Below are 17855 nucleotides of genomic sequence, written 5' to 3'. Positions count from 1 at the left end.
GAAGTGAGCTGTCTATATTGAAATATAGGTAATTCACCTGCACATATTGCTTTGATGACCAGCCGTGTAGACTGACTAAGACTAGGCTCCGGGGAATGGCATGATTGTGCTTATGTATAGATTGAAAGGTCTACCAGACCTGTGCGCGCGTATCTACAGTTCTAATTCGACATCGTACAACAAGCACTCGACGCCCCACCTTCCATGCTATTCAAACAACCAACACGCAGAAAAGGACACCGCTGAAATGCTACATTACGTTCGAGGACAACACGACGTCACGCGAAGCTCAGCGACTGTCACAGTAGCCAGGAGCTTTGGGTGCGCCGCCATGAACCCAAGAATTGATCGTCAGGGAAGTAGTATAGACCATGCCGACGATACCGATGATGCCAAGGAGTATGTCCATGAGACGTGCGGAAGATGTCCGCGCGACAGCCCTGTAATGGAGCATAGGCTGGAGTGACATTAGCGGATGATGAGATGAACAAAGTTATGAGTGGTACTTACAGGATAGATGAAGACCAGCGGAATACAGGCAAAACTTCCTACAAGACTGACGAACTTATCGAGATCGCCCGCGCCTGCCCAGGCAATGCAGGCACAGACCGCGACCATGAAGAAGCGGAAGAAGTTCTTCTTCCACTTGACGTAGGGGTTGTATTTGCCTGTCCTGCTGAAGAGCTGCTGGCTAGTGATCTCAATAGCGGGATAGATCTGTAGTGGTGTAGACAGTAGAATAGCGAGTGAGTAAATAAACTGTACGGCATTGACGAACTTGTTGTCCTGGGGCATGTTGAGAAGGACGACAGTCTTGGTCTTGGACCCGAAAGCTGCATAGGACAGAGCTCCTGCGCTAATGAAAATGACGGTGATGATCACCATGACACCTCCAAGGACTTTGGGGAACTTCTTGGGATCTTTCATGCCAGTCTGGATGGGAATGATAAGACCAATACCTTCGAAAGTAAAGATGGCCGTGCCGATGAAGAGCGTCCAGCTACTGGGGTTGAAGTTGATGATGTCCGAGACACCGCCCTGGCTGACGATGGTGAAAAGATCATAGTAATACAGGTAGACAAGACCTAGAAGAATGAACAGATCCGCCACAAGGGCAAGCTTCTGGATGTTGTTGATGTTCCGGTAAAGCGAAAGTGGAAGGAAGATGACCATCTGCATCAATATCATGTAACCAATGCCAATGTATGTCCTGCAGTTGGTGACTGCCAAGACAAAGGCTTGAAGGTTCTCAGACACAAAGACGATATAGGCAGAGGAGAAGCCGATTTGCGAGATGACGAGCGAGAAGTTGATCATGTTACGCATCCACTTGCCGTACAGGTGCAGACCCATGTCACCAAAGGAATGTTCAACGACGAGTCGTGTGGAAACCAGTAGGACGAAGCAAGTATACGAGAGACCTGCCACGGCTAGAAGCACGATATTGGAAAAGACCATGCCGCCATTGAGGAAGGCACGAGGCAGGAACAGCACGCCCGTTCCCACAAATGACTTCAAGAGAAGCATGGCTGCACCCGTTGGGCTACCATTGCCAGTCTTCTTCGGCTTACGCTTTCTACGTTTGCCTGGAGCAAGGAGGCCGCTTGATTCTCCATACTCTCGCGCCTCGTCTTCTGAGTGCTCTCCAGAGTCTAGTGCGTCCGAAGAGAAGTACTCGTCTGGACCCAGCACTTCATCGTCTTCTTCAAGAGATTCACCTGCAAAGTGGCCATACAAAGTGAGGAACTCCAAGAAGTTGCTTGTGAAGACCTGGGGCTGTTGTCGAGGCTGGTGGATGGATCCGTAGCCGGAGGGACCTGGTGCTGGAGAGGGACTACCAGCAGCTCTCCGCAGGTAATTGCGTCGAAAGCCTCCGGGCTGCCTGATGGACTCGATGTTCAGGACATGCTCGTCTGGGCGTGGCCGGGATTCGTGGAAACTCTTGCTCCGCTGCATCCTGCCTGCCTCTTCCTCGCGTTGTTGTTGCTCGCTCCACCTGTAGATCTGGCGCGTGATGTCACCGCCCTGGAGTTGCAGGCTCGAGAACTCCTCGTCTTCCTCTTCCTCCTCACGCCTGCCGTTCGACTGAGTATCATCCTCGCCTGCAAACCCACGGTTCGACCGGCTGGGAGACGCGTATTGTCCGACCAAATGTCTGCGCACGATTTCGGGGTCTTCGTAGGGCACGGGAGAGCGGCCACGGCCATCGTAGGAACCAAAGTGGCTTGGGGGTGCGCGTATCGAGGGCTCTTTCGTCGAGGGAGACAGCGGCCGCGCTGGTGCTGGACCGAAGCGTGGGGGGCTCCTGCCGAATGACTCCTTGAGCGCTGACGAGAGGGCCGATTCGGCTGGCCCGGGCAGCGACTGTGGGACGGAGCGGCCGGGCAGGGGCGACTCTATTGCGGGAGAGTCGTCGAGCTGGGCTGGTGTTGGTATTTGGCGGACAGCTGGTGAGCCAATCTGGGTGGAAGGCACGGGAGAGCCCAGTCGTGCAATGCTGTCTGCACGTTCGCGTTGAGATTCTGCGGGCGAACTGCGACCAGAATCTCGCGACGACGAAGGCACCGCTTGCGGCTGGGACGGTTCTGGCTGCTTGCCTGCCATTCTGTACGTCGAAGGCGCGTCTACCGCGAGCTATCAAGGCTCGGCTATCGATGTCTAACGTCGGCGGAAGAGCGTCCGAGATGGCACAAACTATATCGAACTCAACAGAAGGAGTTCATACAGCAACGAAACAAAGATGGGGACGAAGAGCCTTCTGGCAAAAAAACCGCAAAGTTTCCAGAGCAGGAGAAATGGAGATAGAAACAACGGAACCTTGGGCAGCGCAAAAGCCGTTTCGAGGAGGACTGTGCATCGGCTCTGAGGTCATTCGCTGGAGCCTTTGGCGGCGTGGGGCATGTGCGCGGGAGTCCTGGTCACGATGCTTGCAGGGTGCCCAGTTGAGACCGCCAAGTGAGCAGAAGCCCTCCACAGCGCCATGATGGCCGGGCTTCGTCATCGCTTAGAGCGCTTGAATCATAATTGTGACTTCTCTCCGTTGCTGTCTTCATGTCTCACCTCACGCAGGGCAGTCGCCTGACAGGACGCTATTTCAGCCACAGCACCAGCCAAACACCTTCAACACCCTGGACCCTCGGATAAGCGCAGCATCGCCTCGTACCGGAGAACAGCCGCATATCTGCCCGGAACATGACAGATGCAGGTGATGGCGCGCAGACGATAAGGCGCCTGCCGACCAGAACCCATTCCAACTTCGCAGCCCGCACAGCACGGGACGACAACGAACGCCTGCACCGACGTTCTTTTGCACAGCACTCACCCCCTGCTGACGAGGACACTCCGCTTCTCCATGGAGATGCTCAGCAGCCACCGCCAGATGGCCTTTCCTACCATGGAGCCATCGCTGATACGCAAGAGACGGTCTCCCAGCAAGAATCATTCAAATCTTGGTTCAGGAGATTGAGTCGTTCGCTGCCCACGCTCGGTGGCACATCATCGAGTCAACATGACAAGCAGCACTCGGCCAGTGAAGCTTCAAAACCACGGCCAGGAGCTTTTCCAAGGCCAGTCGGTGGTCATGGCAAGCTGGGTACCTTTGCAGGTGTCTTTGTGCCTGTGACCCTCAACGTCTTGAGCATTCTCATGTTCTTGCGCTTCGGCTTCATCCTGGGACAAGCCGGGCTGATAGGCATGATGGGTATGTTGATGGCTTGCTACGCCATCAACCTTCTGACAACCATGTCTATCTCTGCAATTGCAACGAATGGTACAGTCCGTGGCGGTGGAGCATATTACCTAATTTCGCGATCCCTGGGTCCAGAATTCGGTGGAGCCATTGGTATAGTCTTCTATCTCGGAACGGTGTTCAGTACTAGTCTGAACGCTGTCGGATTGGTCGATTGCCTCATGGTCAACTTTGGTGAACGCGAGGGTGCAATGGGCCAATGGGTACCACAGAGCTACTGGTTCCAATTCCTCTGGGCTACCATCGTCCTTGCTATCTGCACGCTCGTCTGCCTGGCAGGGAGTGGCCTCTTTGCGCGTGCCAGTAATGGCTTACTTATCGCCTTGCTCGTTGCCATTGCCAGTATACCGCTATCTGCCGCAATACGAAAACCATTTGTGGATGTCAAAGAGACCATCATTTTCACGGGTTTCAGTCTGGACACCTTCCGTAACAATTTACTTCCTCACTTTACCAAAGGCGCTGCTGGCAGCGCTGTCAAGGGACATGAGAGCTTTCAAGATCTCTTTGGCATTCTGTTTCCTGCAACGGGAGGAATTCTTGCGTAAGTGGCACACTGCAAACGAAAGCAGCAACTAACGTCTTCCAAGTGGTGCTAGTATGTCAGGCGATTTGAAGCACCCTAGCAAAGCCATCCCCAAGGGAACTTTGTACGGGCTAGGACTGACTTTCTTGCTTTATACCATGGTTATATTTGCCCTCGCAGCATCCATAAGTCGCGAAACCTTCTACAAGAACACAAATGTGATCCAGCTTGTAAGTGATGATCTGAAGAACTATGAATGAGCACGTTCAGCGTGATTATATGCCACACATCAAGCATTCCGACTAATCTTCCACAGACAAACATATCTGGCATCATCATTCTGCTCGGAGAACTCGCAACGTCACTCTTCTCGGTGCTCATGGGCGTAATCGGATCTGCGAAGCTATTACAAGCACTCGCTCGTGATCATCTCATTCCTGGACTGTCCATATTTGGACAGGGGACGAAGAAGGCGGATGAACCTATATTCGCTGTGTGTATCACGTACATGATTGCGCAGGTTACCATGTTTGCCGACATTAATCAGATCGCCTCGTTTATTACGATGACTGTAAGTATTTCTCTCTGCCATCTATCTCTACCCAACAACTGGAGGAAACCCCCTATTTTCTTCTCTGTAGACTTACTAGGCATGTAGTACCTAATGACCTTCCTCGTCACCAACCTCGCTTGCTTCCTGTTGAAGCTTGGGTCGGCACCGAACTTTCGGCCTTCGTTCCATTTCTTCAGCGTACAGACGGCTGCTCTTGGAACAGTAGTTTGTGGTGCAACCATGTTCTTTGTTGATGGTGTTTATGCTTCTGGCTGTGTGGTCTTGCTGATGGCAGTGTTTATGCTAATTCACTACACAAGTCCGCCCAAACCATGGGGCGATGTCAGCCAAGGCCTCATATACCACCAAGTTCGCAAGTACCTACTACGGCTACGCCAAGAGCATGTCAAGTTCTGGAGGCCGCAGATCCTGCTTCTTGTCAACGATCCGAGACGGCAATACAAGCTGATTCAGTTCTGTAATTCTTTAAAGAAGGGCGGTCTCTTTGTCCTTGGGCACGTTATCGTAACGAACAACTTCGCCGAGGCTGTACCAGAGGCTAGAAGACAACAACAATCTTGGACCAAATACATTGACTTCTCCCGGATCAAAGCTTTTGTCAACATTGCGATTTCCCCTGCGGTAGAGTGGGGTGCTCGCAATCTTGTCTTAGGCGCTGGACTCGGTGGCATGCGACCAAATATTGTTGTCATGGGATTTTACAACCTGCCTGAACTAAGGCAAAATCAGCCATATAATCATATTCCTTCTCCTCAGCCATCGAGACCGTCCAGCAAGGCCACCAACCATTCAACATCTCGCAAAGCGATCCAAGCAGCAGCCAGGCAGAGACAGAAAGGTCATAGCCAAGGCACGCTACCTACCGATGCAATGAAACCAGAGGACGCTATCGGAATCAAGAGCTATGTCACAGTCGTCGAAGATTTAGTTCTACGGCTGCAAGCGAACGTTGCTGTGGCGAAGGGCTTCCATGAGCTTGAAGTTCCCACAGCGAGGCCCAACGTAAGACAGAGAACGCTTAATTTGCTTGGTTTGCCTAGTACAGAAACCGAGGATTCATCGAAGAGCTTTATCGACCTATGGCCTATACAGATGTCATCAGAGATTGGCACCGCCGGAGATGAGCCGAGTCGGAAGAATGTATTGACAACTAACTTTGATACATACACTTTGATCCTACAGCTTGGGTGCATACTGCATACTGTGCCATCTTGGAAGCGCATGTATAAGCTGAGAGTCTGCGTATTTGTAGAGTACGAGACGGATGTTGATGAGGAACGCGAACGTGTGATATCCTTACTGAAGAACCTACGAATCGAGGCTACGGTTCTCGTATTCTGGCTCGCCAATGGCGATTTGAAGATGTACGAGGTCATTGTCAATGGCAGGGATGATGGCGACCTGGACCAAGCAGCCCGAGACATTGACTACTCCCTCGAAGACGAACGTTGGTGGCAAGACATCAAACGTCTTCGGCAACCAACAACTCTGAGCTCAAGTCAAGAATTCGCACAGGCTACAGACATTCTTGAAGCCATCACGCAGTGGCCAACTGCCACCTTTCAGCACGGGAGACGAGAATCGAGGCCGAAGCGCTTCTCTGCACTACAGAAGATGCTTCGAAGGGCGAAAGGTCGAGCTTCAGTGGGTGATCTCAGTGAGGCTGGTGCAACACTCGGACTTCGCAGTCAAAGGCTGTCAGCAGACCTCATGCTTGGGAGCGACAGCGATTCCCACGTGTCCTCGGAATCTGAAGAAGATGATGCTGATGATGAAGCTGTAGCTTCGGAAAGTGAGGCGGCAATCAGCGGCAGTAACTTTGACGAGTACGACCTAGATGCATCTTCAGACGAGAGTGATGGACCTAGACGCAAGCGGCCTGGGTCACTCATGAAGAGAGCGCAAACAACCATAGCTGGATCTGGATCGCCGTTCTTCTCTCGGAAACTGGATCTCAGAAAAGCTATGTGGAAAAGCGCACAAGGCTCGCCGAAAAGCGGTTCGATAGACCCAGAAAGACCAACGGTCGAGTCCGTGACACCCCTCAGGCCACATCCAGGTGTGATGGCGTCTGATACAGTTGTTTCAAAGTCTGGAAGGAGAACAAAGAAGACACGCAGCGTAGCCAGTTCAACATCGCAGCTGTCTTCATCGTCGCATGGCAGGCTTATCCAGCCACCTCCAAAGAGCGAGAACGCTTCGCCAAAATTCACCTCCAATCCGACTCCACGAACAGCAGTTGCAGCACAAGAGGCTCCCGGCCCCTCCATCATGTTTGTAGACACCCCTTCCCCAGCAACAAAGAAGAAAGACCCAATCGCCGACGCCCCGATGGGTCCAGCGCAGCTCGCAGCCAGCGCTTCACAGCCTGCAACGTCTACGCCAAATAGCCCCTTGTCCTCCGCGACACCTCTCCCTACCTACACCAGCTCACCCGCATCTGGCTTCCCTGCGCAACAAGCCATCCCGCTGTCCTTCAATGACTTACCGTGCCGTGCCCAACATTTGATTCTGAATGAGCTGATTCGACAGCATTCAGAGGACACAGCGGTAGTGTTCACCACGCTACCTAGTCCAGTAGAGGGTACCTGCGACAGCGAGAGCGAGAGTGTAAAGTATATCAGTGATTTGGAGGTGCTGTGCCAGGGTCTGCCGCCAGTCTTGTTAGTGCACTCGAATAGCATGACGGTCACTATGAATTTGTGAGAGTTTAGAATATACTGTAGGCCTAATTAGATGACATGATTGCTATGGAGTCAAATGACGCGCTGAAGTATAAGTCCCTTCGCCTTTCGTCAGGACCTCGGTCAAGATATTAGAACAGCCAATATTCTTGAACAATATGAACGAAAGAGACCATTCACATGTCCGGCGAGCAGCGTTTGCTGCATCCGTTAGTATTGTTCAGCAATATTACTCAAAGAAGCATCGTTTCCGCCAAGCGTGATGCTCTTGAATGTCGCACCCCACCATGTTCGCCTTCAACTTCATACGCGACTGCCTCTTGGTCTTATTCCTCTCGCCATACCACATTTTGCGCGCATTCTTCACCGGGAACAAGCGAATTCCACGGTTGCCTAAGAAGAAAGAGAGAATGCCGAAATACTACGACGATGACGAGGCATGGGCGGACATTGAGCCACTCCCGCAAGATGACGGCGGCTTGCACCCACTCGCGGCGATTGCATACACGGAGGAATACAGCCAGGCCATGGGATATCTGCGCGCAGTCATGGCGAAGAACGAGTTCAGCGACAGGGTTCTGGCTCTCACAGAGCACATCATTAGCATGAATCCCGCACATTACACTGTTTGGTGAGTTGCACGCGATCGGAGGTTGCGGCGAACGCGGAGGAGTCCAGCGACGCGCGCACAGAACTACAACATATGTACTGACTATATCAGGCTGTACCGCGCGAAAACGATATCCGAACTCGGCATCTCGCTCCAGGACGAGATCGCATGGCTCAACCCGACTGCCCTCAAGCACCTCAAGAATTACCAAATCTGGCACCACCGACACACCATCATTGACGCGCTGGGCTCGGTCGAGGGCGAACCAGAGTTTATAAGTACTATGTTGGAGCAGGACTCGAAGAACTATCATGTCTGGAGCTACAGGCAGTGGCTGGTGAAGAGGTTCGACTTGTTCGACAAGCCTGAAGAGCTGGAGTGGACGGCGGAGATGATCGAGGCAGATGTCAGGAACAATTCGGCTTGGAATCATCGGTACTACCTTGTAGCTGGTGGTCGTGATGGCAAGCCGAGTGAGGACCTTGCAAAGCGTGAGATCGAGTATGTCAATGTTAGGTTCGGACATGGTACCAGTCAACTAACCATGCGCCAGGTACACCAAAGCAGCTATCCGCAAAGCACCACAGAACCAGAGTCCGTGGAACTATCTCTCCGGCATTCTTCGAGTTGCCCAGCTCCCCAAATCAACTATCAAGGACTTTGCGCTCGAGTTCGCTGATCTGGACAGCCCGGACGAGGTCTACTCGAGCCACGCTCTCGACCTGCTAGCTGACATCTATGCCGAAGAAGAGAATAACAAGGACGAAGCCGAGAAAGCGCTCACCCTATTGGCGACCAAGTATGACCCCATCCGGGCAAATTATTGGAATTTCAGAAAAGGCCTCTTGGAACAGCCTAAGGCTGCAGCTTAGGCATTACGTCGGAGTTACGATAGGATTAACTCGGAGCACCTTGATACCCCGCTGGCATTCTTCGGTGTCTTGGAGTTTTTCGGTGTCTTGGAAAGCTTGCATTCGGAAATAATAGCGCTGTGAGACGAGCTGTATGCATGCCTTGAGCACGTGGAGCGAGTTTTTGTAACAGCCTCAAATGCGCTCAGTACAGCAAGCCAGTCTAGAGGCCTATGGGGCCTACAACTTACCCACATGATGCAGCCTCAGTCACTGTCTGGACTTTTCTCGTAGCGTCAACCCCGCAAAGCATCGACGATACTTCTCCACCAAACACCCGAAAGAATCCCATCATCCCCGTTATCCCGAGTCATTCTCGAAACTGTAACAGCTGGATCAACCTTCTGCATCCACTCAAGCGCGACCCTGTCCATGCCGCCCTTGATAGGCAAAAACGCGCCAAGCCAGCGCGATACCCCAGGGCGGTGAGGTGCGGCAGAACCCATCGCCGCAGATAACCGCAACAGGTAATCGTAACCATGGGTACGAGGATGCTAGTCGCGTCTCATGCTTGTGTCATTCTGCTGTCGCAGTATCCAGGATTATGTCGTTATCGAGTATCTATAGGGTAATTCGAGCCAACTATAGGGTAATAGACCGTCGAGTCGGTCTGGTGGGTACGAGTTCCCCGACGGAAGATGAGTGTGCAACGGGCAATGACTTCTGGGGTTGCGGGCTTGTGCGGAGCTGATAAGAGTTTGGTGGAAAGTTTAGTATTGTGATAAAGGTTGGCTGCTCGTGGATTGAAAAGTAGTATCGACGACTTTGCCACAATTCATATCGGTTTTCTGCTCTTTAGTGTTCGTCTTCCTTCGATATCATACTTGTTCATTCTAGCATTTCACGACACATCAACATGGCGGTCAAAGAGTACCACACTGAGCAAGAGGGCCAACAATGCCCGTGGGTTGAGACTCCTTTGCGGGAGTCGTATGCTTTGTCTGAAGCAGCGGGATGGTACGGTCACACTTCCCCTACACATCTCAGCCCCCTCTACACTGCCCATCCACACCACCACCCAATCTAAGATAAGGGAATTCTAAATCGTAGAAGCAGAGTATTCCTCAAGCTGGAGAACCTCCAACCCTCTGGATCATTCAAGTCACGGTAAGCATCCCATTCACCATACAGACCAAGCCAAAATCTAACATCCATCAAGAGGTATCGGCAACTACATCCTCAAGCGCCTCGGAGAACTCCCACCAGGCTCCAAGCCTCACATCTTCGCCTCAAGCGGCGGCAATGCCGGCCTCGCTGCTGTCCATTCCGCTCGCGCCCTCGGCCTGCTCTGCACCGTCGTCGTCCCCACAGCCACAGCATCCCTAATGGTCACCAAGCTGCGCCGCCGCCGGCGCCTACGACGTGATTCAACACGGCGCCGCCTGGCGCGACGCAGACGCCTATCTGCGCGAACACGTTATGCCATACGTGCGTCTCCACCCCCCCCCCCCCCCCTTCCTCCATCACCACTAACTTCCGCAGGCCCAAACATCAACAATCTACTGCCCGCCCTTCGACCACCCAGACATCTGGGCCGGCAACTCCACCGTCATGCACGAGATTGCCGCGCAATTGCCCGACCCAGACGTCCTGATCTGCTCCGTCGGTGGCGGCGGTCTGATCAACGGCATCTGCCAGGCCATGGACGATCTGCACATGGAAACGACGGTGCTTGCCATGGAGACGGCGGGCGCGGATAGCCTCGCTACGTCGCTGCACGCGCGCGAGCTTGTTACGCTCGACAAGATTACGTCGCAGGCGACGAGTCTGGGGTGCGCGCGCGTGACGCCTGAGACGTTTGCGTTTGCGCAGCGCAAGAATGTGCGCAGTGTTGTTTTGCCTGATGCGGAGGCGGCAATGGGGTGTTGGCGGCTCGCCGACGACGAGAGGATTATGGTGGAGTTGGCGTGCGGAATTAATGTTGCGCTGTGCTATGATGGACGGTTGGAGAAGGCGCTGGGCAGGCCGGTGAGGCCGGAGGATAAGGTTGTTGTTGTGCTGTGTGGGGGCAGTAATGTTACGAGTAAGATGCTGTGTGAGTGGCGCAGTGAGTATGCGTATATTGAAGAGGAGACGGAGGCGCGGAGGAGTGATTCGGCGCTGGGGAGTGAGGATGAGGAGGATGTGCCGAGTAAGGAGAGTAAGCCGATTGTGCTGGAGGGCGTGGAGGTGGAGTGTCCTGAGGGGTGTGTGAGTTGTGCTTGAGCGAATCGTCTTTATAGAGTTTGGAGTTTGGAGTTTGGGTCTGGGTTCTCAGAAGCATGAGTTATGAATACATCTAATGACTTTTCTACCACACTTCCATCACCACCCACAAGCGACTCGCGCTGCCCATTAGGAAAGCCCAGCTTCCAATAAGTGCTGCAACGCCCGCGTTCTTCTCGTCTCGCTGGAACAAGAAGAGTCCCGCGACCATGAATCCAAACCCCCCAACTGCATTCAGAAACGCGCCTTGCCAATCCACATCCCAAAATTTCGGACGAAACCAGCTATCCTGCTCCGACACGGCCAACATAACATTCGCCACGAAGAACAACGCCCCATGAATGACCTGCGGCCCAAATACAATCAACCCGAAAGACGGGTTCCCTTCCTCTCGCACAACACCAGGGAAATCGACAATGCCCGCAAACATGAAAACCACACCCCCAAACAGCACAATCAACCCCGCCTGAAACGCGAGATTATTCAGCGTCAAGTCCAGCACTTTCTTCTTCGACGGCAACCATTGAAACTCTGCAGACCCCAGTAGCGCAGGTTTAAACACGACTCTATTAGGGTCCGTCTTCGACGTCACAAGCGTCCCAGCATCCGCATTGAGCGCACCAAATGTATCCAAAATACCCGCTGCGAAGAAGAAGATCGAGCCAACAAGCACCGTCGTCGGTACCGCGACTGTTTCCTCAGTCTCGAAAGCGGTAGATGGGATGGCGCGCGGTAACAGGTCGAAGAAAGCGTTCATCACCAGGTCCACGGAGCCGAGCAGGAAGATCAGGGCGACGAGGTAGATGGGATCGCGATACGGAAAGGTGGTGAAGAGTTTCTTGAGTTTGATCTTGAACGGCGGTTCGAATTCGAGGTAGCGGTCGTCGATATAGGCTTGGTCTGTGTCGGCGTTCTTTTCGAGGTCAAAGTGGATGTGTGAAGTGGTACGCTCAGAGAAGCATTGTTCGCGGTATTCAATGTGATTTATGACTTGTACGCTTGCTAGTTTATCGCTCTGAGCGGGGCGGGGCGCGAGATCGTTGATTGTGGAGGGAATGCTGAGGGGGCGTGGTGGTGGCGCAAAGGACATGCGTGTTTGCCGGATGTATGAGGCACGGATTGTTGCTGAGGCGTTCATTTTGAAGGGAGTATTAGGATTAGCGATTAATGGTGAAGGGGCTGTATAAAGCTCTTGGAAATGATGACGGTTCGACGCTCAGCGTGGAGGACCTCAATATGGTCAGGACGGCCTGAAGTACTTGTGAAAAGGCATCCTTATTTCGCATTGTTGAGATTCGGATCGCCATGATATTCCTCTTCCAATACCTCATGTGTCTGACCCACAAGCTTTTTGCACAGCCATCGTGCGTTGCACGCCAGTGAAGCCTTGAACAGAGAAGCTTATTTGGCATTTAACTTTCCGAATCTTAGGTGAGATCTCACACTGTGTTTCGCGGATGTGGTGTAACCTTAGCTTTTGTGGCGTCTGTGGTGTCGTGTTTGCGTGGCTGTTTCACGGTGATTTGTCCAGACCACCGGGAGGTACCGCCGGTTCCACATGTATGAGACACTCGATGCATCCGAGCCGCGACATGTGGCACATGCTGATTAAAGTTCCGAATGGATGATCTGATGTCCTGGATAACTTTGGGTACCGATGGTGGAGTCGGACGTATTGGGTGTGCCCGAAAGTTGTGCGGCTGATCGACATCGCACAACAGAAGCTTAACATGTGAACGGCGATCATCCAGGGTCCTACTCCGAAACGCTCATCTAGCTCGCTGCGAAGGCGTGACTCCCGAGGATTTTGTACACGTACCATGGACCGGTATCCCTAAGGAAGAAGGTTAGTATGTGCTGTTACGGTCAACCTTGTAAGTTGACAGCCAAATACAAATCACCCAAGAAAGATATATGCGTACCACGGATCTCCAGTTCCACCACCCTGTTGCTTACGCAAAATTCCAAGGATGTTTGCGGCTTCCTTGATACCGAAGTGGTCTGCGATATGCTCAAGTTGTCCGATGGCCCATTTCTTCGCCATTGCAGGGCAATGTTGTGCCCAGGCAACTAAATAGAGGCTAAAAATAACGATGTAGACATCAAGGATATGCGACATGGTATGCGTATGGTGCGCATTTGGAATTGCTCCATCCGGAAGCTTATGTCGTGCAGCGAAAGAGCAGTTCGTCATTTGTGGACAGGCAGCACAAATTTCGCGTGTCATCTCGAGGATGACTTGTTTGGCTCGCTGGAGCTCCTCAGCATCGTCGAGAAATGCGCAGTCTTCGATAATGTCCTCGCAGAGCTGTATACGTGTCACTCGAAGCGTGTTCCACATCTGTGTGATCGTCCGATTGGGATATACATCGTACAAAGGGAAGAAGCCGTCGGGAACAAATGCTCGCTGATCATGGCCGGAGACAAACTTACGTTCGTATGACCACGCGTCGCCAGCTTCAAGCGCCACAGTCTCGAGCCTACGGTCCAATGAAGCGTTGCGGGCTACTCTATTGCGCGGTGACATGTCTCGTAGTTCTTCAGGTAGGTTGGTGACTTCGAGTATGCAGTCGCTAAGTCTCCACTTAGGGTGTGATGTGTCGATAAATTGCGCAGCATGCCTTCGGATCTGGCGGACCTCGTCTGGTATTGCACGACCTGTGCTTAGCGAGCATATCGTTGCGTTGAGGGAAAGTCCAAGGAGAGCGCGTAATTCAGGACCCTGTCGAAAGTGTTCGACACCTCGCAGCTTCACAAGAGCCAAGGCTCCCTCAACATGAGCATGTCGTGATGCATTGATCTGTGCATTTGATACCATCATCTTCTCGAATAGGTCCAGTAGGAGCGCGGACTCGAGAGTAGACATCTTGGCTGCCATTTCTGGATCTTGCACTACCTTATTAATCTTTCTCAGTGCTTCGATATATTTCCGGGTTCCCATTTCTTTTGCAGTAGGCGAGCCAACTTGATGGGAGAGAAATGCGAGGCTAACTGCATCAATACCCAACGACAGATGTTCAGGTGTGGATGTAGGATCCAGGTATGAGAAGAGAAAGTCCCATGTATGGCTGAAGTCCGAGACATAGTTGGCGAAGAAAATCTCTCGTCCGAGAACCTGAAGATCCTGGGGTAAGTGCCGCAGTTTCAAAGGGGCCTTGGGCTTCTTGTTCTGCGAAATAGTCGCTCGGGCAAGTGCCTTGGCCCGGATGAAGTCAGTTTGGTCATCGATACGAATCGCATTCGTATCGCGGTATCCTGAGCATCGCTCCCCAACACGGATGCATGAGCTGCAGAATGGCTTCTTGAGATCGCACTGATTTGGTCAGTAACTGAATTATAATGCCTGGTGTCAACTACGACAGGAAATGACCAGGATGTAACCGCAGATAACCAATCCATTGACCTAAAGCTATACACGGTATTGCTAGACTTTGAGTGCGATAGCAAGAGCTCGATGTAGTCTTCTCGTAGCTGACAAAATGCAGCAGACAAAATGCAGCACAGCCACAGTGGTGCTCACCTTCAGTCTCCTATCTCTACATCGTTGACAAGCTTTCGATAGCTTTCCCCGAAACGTCATTGGACACACGTGGCACTGGCAAGCAAATCGAAGTGTTATCCGGGTCGAGGAACTCGTCGACGTAACAGTATGGCATTCACGTCGATGGTGCAGCATGGAGATAAACGACGGAATTAAGCTGACTGCAGCTAAACCTAAGGTAGCATGCATGTCGACGCAACCTCAGCGGCGTTGATTCCAGCCCACTTGCGAGGTTAGCGCAGCATTCTCAATACCGATTCCATTGAGCGTGAGCTTATCGGCTCCAACCTTTATGCGAGGGTTGTGCACGGGTCAGAAAACCATGACGCTACGCTGGGTTTGATGTGTCTGGCGAGTGATGTGTGGACACCGCTTCGAACATTACTGGGTGCCGGTGAGATGATTTCGTTTGATGTGCTAACCGTTTTGAGCACACAGGTCGTGCATGCTACGGCTTTCAACGCTAGTGCAAAAGGGAAAGAGCAAGAGATACATATATAAATAATGAGCCTGGTAGCTTCAAGATTATCACCAAACACTGAACCAGAACATCGAGCACCATGTCTTTCCCATACAAACACGTACTCCTTGTCGGTGCGACCAGTGGCATCGGCCGAGCTATGGCAGACCACTTCATCGCGAACGGCGTCAAGGTCACCGCTGTCGGCAGAAGACAAGAGCGTCTCGAAGACTTTGTCGCGAAGCACGACCAGGAGACGGCATCTGGCATCGCCTTTGACATCGCGAAGCTCGATGAAATTCCAACCTTTATCAATGAGTAAGCATCGTTCGCATGTACCTGACCTCAATCTAACACCCTCGAGGGCTTTCAAAACATACCCAACAATAGATAGCGTCTTCCTCAACGCTGGAACACAGACCGGCGCCAACTTCACCCGTCCCGACACTGTCAACCTCTCCGTCTTCCAGCGCGAGATGACCATCAACTTCACTTCTTTCGTGTCCATTGTCCACGCCGCCCTTCCCCACCTTCTTTCTCGATCCACACCAAGCTCGTTCATATTTACTGGCACACCAGTCAGCCTAATTCCTGTCTTTGCTCTGCCGGCTTACTCGGCGTCCAAAGCCGCCTTGGACGCGTTCATCATGTGTCTGCGTGAACAGCTTCGCGACACCAACATTCATGTTCAGCACGTCAGTCCAGGACCTGTACAGTCGGAGCTGCATGACGTGGGGATGGGAAAGTCAGCGGGCCGATCTTTCGGGATGTCCCTAGATGAGTTCGTGGAGGAGACATGGGCTGGTCTGGAGGCTAACGAGAACGATATCTTTCCTGGAACAGTTGGAGGATCAACAAAGGAGCAGTTCTTGGAGATTGTTAGACTGAGAGGGGAAGCGTTTGATCGGATCTCAGGATTGGTCAGGAAGAGGATGGGTTAAAATGGCCGAGGCCTGAGATTACTTGCGCCCTTTTCCGTATGCTTTTACTACAAATTTTCCGATGTGGTATCATTTACAAGTACGTCATTCGCTGTCATCGCTGCTGGACGCTTCCTCCTTGTCCAGCATCTCTTCATCTTCTTCTGCGTCTGGTGTTCCGGTCATAATGAAAGCTTTCAAACACGTAACTCGGGTGCCAGTTGTGTAGGTTCCGAGCAGCTTGCCAACTTGCTTTGCAGTGAAACCCGTACCTTCTCCGGCCTTGTCGTCGACTTCCAGGTCCTTGATGTCCAGGGACCATGTGCGTATCGTACCATCGCTGCTACCTGTGATCACAATAAAGGTGGACGCCGAGATTGGGAGGATCTCGAAATCCTTGACACGGCCACTGATACCAGCACCGGGACCTCCAATTTGTGCCACTAGTCTGCTGAGAGGAATGTCGTCCTTGGTCACTTTCTCGGTGGTGCCTTCATTCGTCGCTGTTGATGTATCGGTGGTGTCGTAGAGCAGCACACGGCCATCTTCTGTCGACACTAACAAGATTGACTGGTGCGATTCGGACGGCAAATAGTGCATCTGGTGGATCTTTGTCCTCGGGGTTGGAGCAATTTTTGCCGTAGGTTTTGAGTCGATGTTGAACACGACAATACCGCGCTCGAATGCCACTGCGAACGCTTCGCCTGCCTTGCCCCAAACAACTCTTCGACCCTCTCCAGATCCGAAGCGTCCTTCGCCAACCGCAGTGAGGATTTCCCTGTCGAAGTTGAGAACGCCTGCCTTTTTCGCCGTCATCATGTTCCAGAGACGCATGCATTTCTCGCCCTTTCCTACCGAAAGCATGAGTTTGCCGGTAGGGTGCACGGCAAAGTCATTGACTCCTGAAGGTACTTCTCCTGGTCCGGCTGTATCTCCACTGGGTCTTCCTTGTGGCTTGGGTATGGGGGCCTTGATGGTTGAGAGTACTGTCCAGTCTCGTGTCCTTGTAATTGCTACGGTGCTGTCTTCTGCTGCACTCAACAACTTACTTCGTGACGGGAAGTGGAGGGCTGTGATGTTGGATGCATGATGGAGAAGAGTGCCAAGTTCCTTGTTTTTGGGATTTTCCGTAATGGAGGCGCCATTAAGTGAAGGTAGCTTGGGTTGCGACTTTGAAATGACTGGTGGTGCAGTGGACAGCGAGTACAGGTTGATGCGCTCGTCTGTGCTGCCAGTAGCCAGCATAACCTTCGAGGTCTCTTCAGACAACGGAGAGAGAGCTAAGCATCGGATGGCGGAAGCATGCGCGTTAAACAAGAATGTGTCTGTGAAATCGACCTTGGGCTTCTCGGCGTCTTCTTTCGAGGCATCCTGCTGGCCGGTGGTGAGGCTGCGCGGTATTGTCGCAGCGAATCCATGCAAGACGCGTTCATATGAGCCAGTGATAATTTGCACAGTCGTCGTCTCTGTTTCCGAGCCTGTTTCTGCCGGCGCAGAGCTTGTAGCTGCCTTGCTCTTGTTCGCTATTACCGTGCCATTAGTCGCGCTTTCCTTAGCTTTGACGACTGCAGCTTTTTTGGGCGCGGCGGGATCTTCGTCGACCGCTTTCCTCGTCTTCAGCGCCTTCGCCGCACTGACCTGGCCGGCATTTTCCCTCTTTCTCTTCGCCATTGTTG

The 17855-nt window shown here is 52.5% G+C and overlaps 8 protein-coding genes across 8 annotated transcripts; 4 read left to right on the top strand and 4 right to left on the bottom strand.

The window, feature by feature from the left end:
* Nucleotides 1-289: 289 nt before the first annotated feature.
* SNOG_03800 (hypothetical protein) lies at nt 290-2604 on the bottom strand (the record flags this gene model as incomplete). The annotated part of the gene is made up of 2 exons (XM_001794294.1): nt 290-457; nt 511-2604. 2 exons carry the CDS (start codon nt 2602-2604, stop codon nt 290-292), a joined length of 2262 nt encoding a protein of 753 aa, XP_001794346.1.
* A 588-nt stretch (nt 2605-3192) lies between these two features.
* SNOG_03799 (hypothetical protein) lies at nt 3193-7554 on the top strand (the record flags this gene model as incomplete). Its single annotated transcript, XM_001794293.1, has 6 exons — nt 3193-4090; nt 4164-4292; nt 4356-4504; nt 4591-4845; nt 4933-5850; nt 5941-7554. 6 exons carry the CDS (start codon nt 3193-3195, stop codon nt 7552-7554), a joined length of 3963 nt encoding a protein of 1320 aa, XP_001794345.1.
* Nucleotides 7555-7819: 265 nt separating this feature from the next.
* On the top strand, nt 7820-9014 carry SNOG_03798 (hypothetical protein; the record flags this gene model as incomplete). The annotated part of the gene is made up of 3 exons (XM_001794292.1): nt 7820-8146; nt 8225-8658; nt 8696-9014. 3 exons carry the CDS (start codon nt 7820-7822, stop codon nt 9012-9014), a joined length of 1080 nt encoding a protein of 359 aa, XP_001794344.1.
* A 1364-nt stretch (nt 9015-10378) lies between these two features.
* Nucleotides 10379-11258, top strand: SNOG_03797 (hypothetical protein; the record flags this gene model as incomplete). The annotated part of the gene is made up of 2 exons (XM_001794291.1): nt 10379-10381; nt 10536-11258. The coding sequence occupies 2 exons, from the start codon at nt 10379-10381 to the stop codon at nt 11256-11258; spliced, it is 726 nt and encodes a 241-aa protein (XP_001794343.1).
* An 85-nt stretch (nt 11259-11343) lies between these two features.
* On the bottom strand, nt 11344-12396 carry SNOG_03796 (hypothetical protein; the record flags this gene model as incomplete). Its single annotated transcript, XM_001794290.1, has 1 exon — nt 11344-12396. One exon carries the CDS (start codon nt 12394-12396, stop codon nt 11344-11346), a length of 1053 nt encoding a protein of 350 aa, XP_001794342.1.
* A 759-nt stretch (nt 12397-13155) lies between these two features.
* On the bottom strand, nt 13156-14124 carry SNOG_03795 (hypothetical protein; the record flags this gene model as incomplete). Its single annotated transcript, XM_001794289.1, has 1 exon — nt 13156-14124. The coding sequence occupies one exon, from the start codon at nt 14122-14124 to the stop codon at nt 13156-13158; it is 969 nt and encodes a 322-aa protein (XP_001794341.1).
* A 1235-nt stretch (nt 14125-15359) lies between these two features.
* SNOG_03794 (hypothetical protein) lies at nt 15360-16200 on the top strand (the record flags this gene model as incomplete). Its single annotated transcript, XM_001794288.1, has 2 exons — nt 15360-15502; nt 15654-16200. The coding sequence occupies 2 exons, from the start codon at nt 15360-15362 to the stop codon at nt 16198-16200; spliced, it is 690 nt and encodes a 229-aa protein (XP_001794340.1).
* Nucleotides 16201-16284: 84 nt separating this feature from the next.
* SNOG_03793 (hypothetical protein) lies at nt 16285-17850 on the bottom strand (the record flags this gene model as incomplete). Its single annotated transcript, XM_001794287.1, has 2 exons — nt 16285-17165; nt 17229-17850. 2 exons carry the CDS (start codon nt 17848-17850, stop codon nt 16285-16287), a joined length of 1503 nt encoding a protein of 500 aa, XP_001794339.1.
* Between the last annotated feature and the right edge of the window lie 5 nt (nt 17851-17855).

Source organism: Parastagonospora nodorum (genome assembly GCF_000146915.1).
Source record: "Parastagonospora nodorum SN15 chromosome Unknown scaffold_5, whole genome shotgun sequence".
Taxonomy (NCBI): domain Eukaryota; kingdom Fungi; phylum Ascomycota; class Dothideomycetes; order Pleosporales; family Phaeosphaeriaceae; genus Parastagonospora; species Parastagonospora nodorum.
This window is presented reverse-complemented; position numbering and strand designations above follow the sequence as displayed.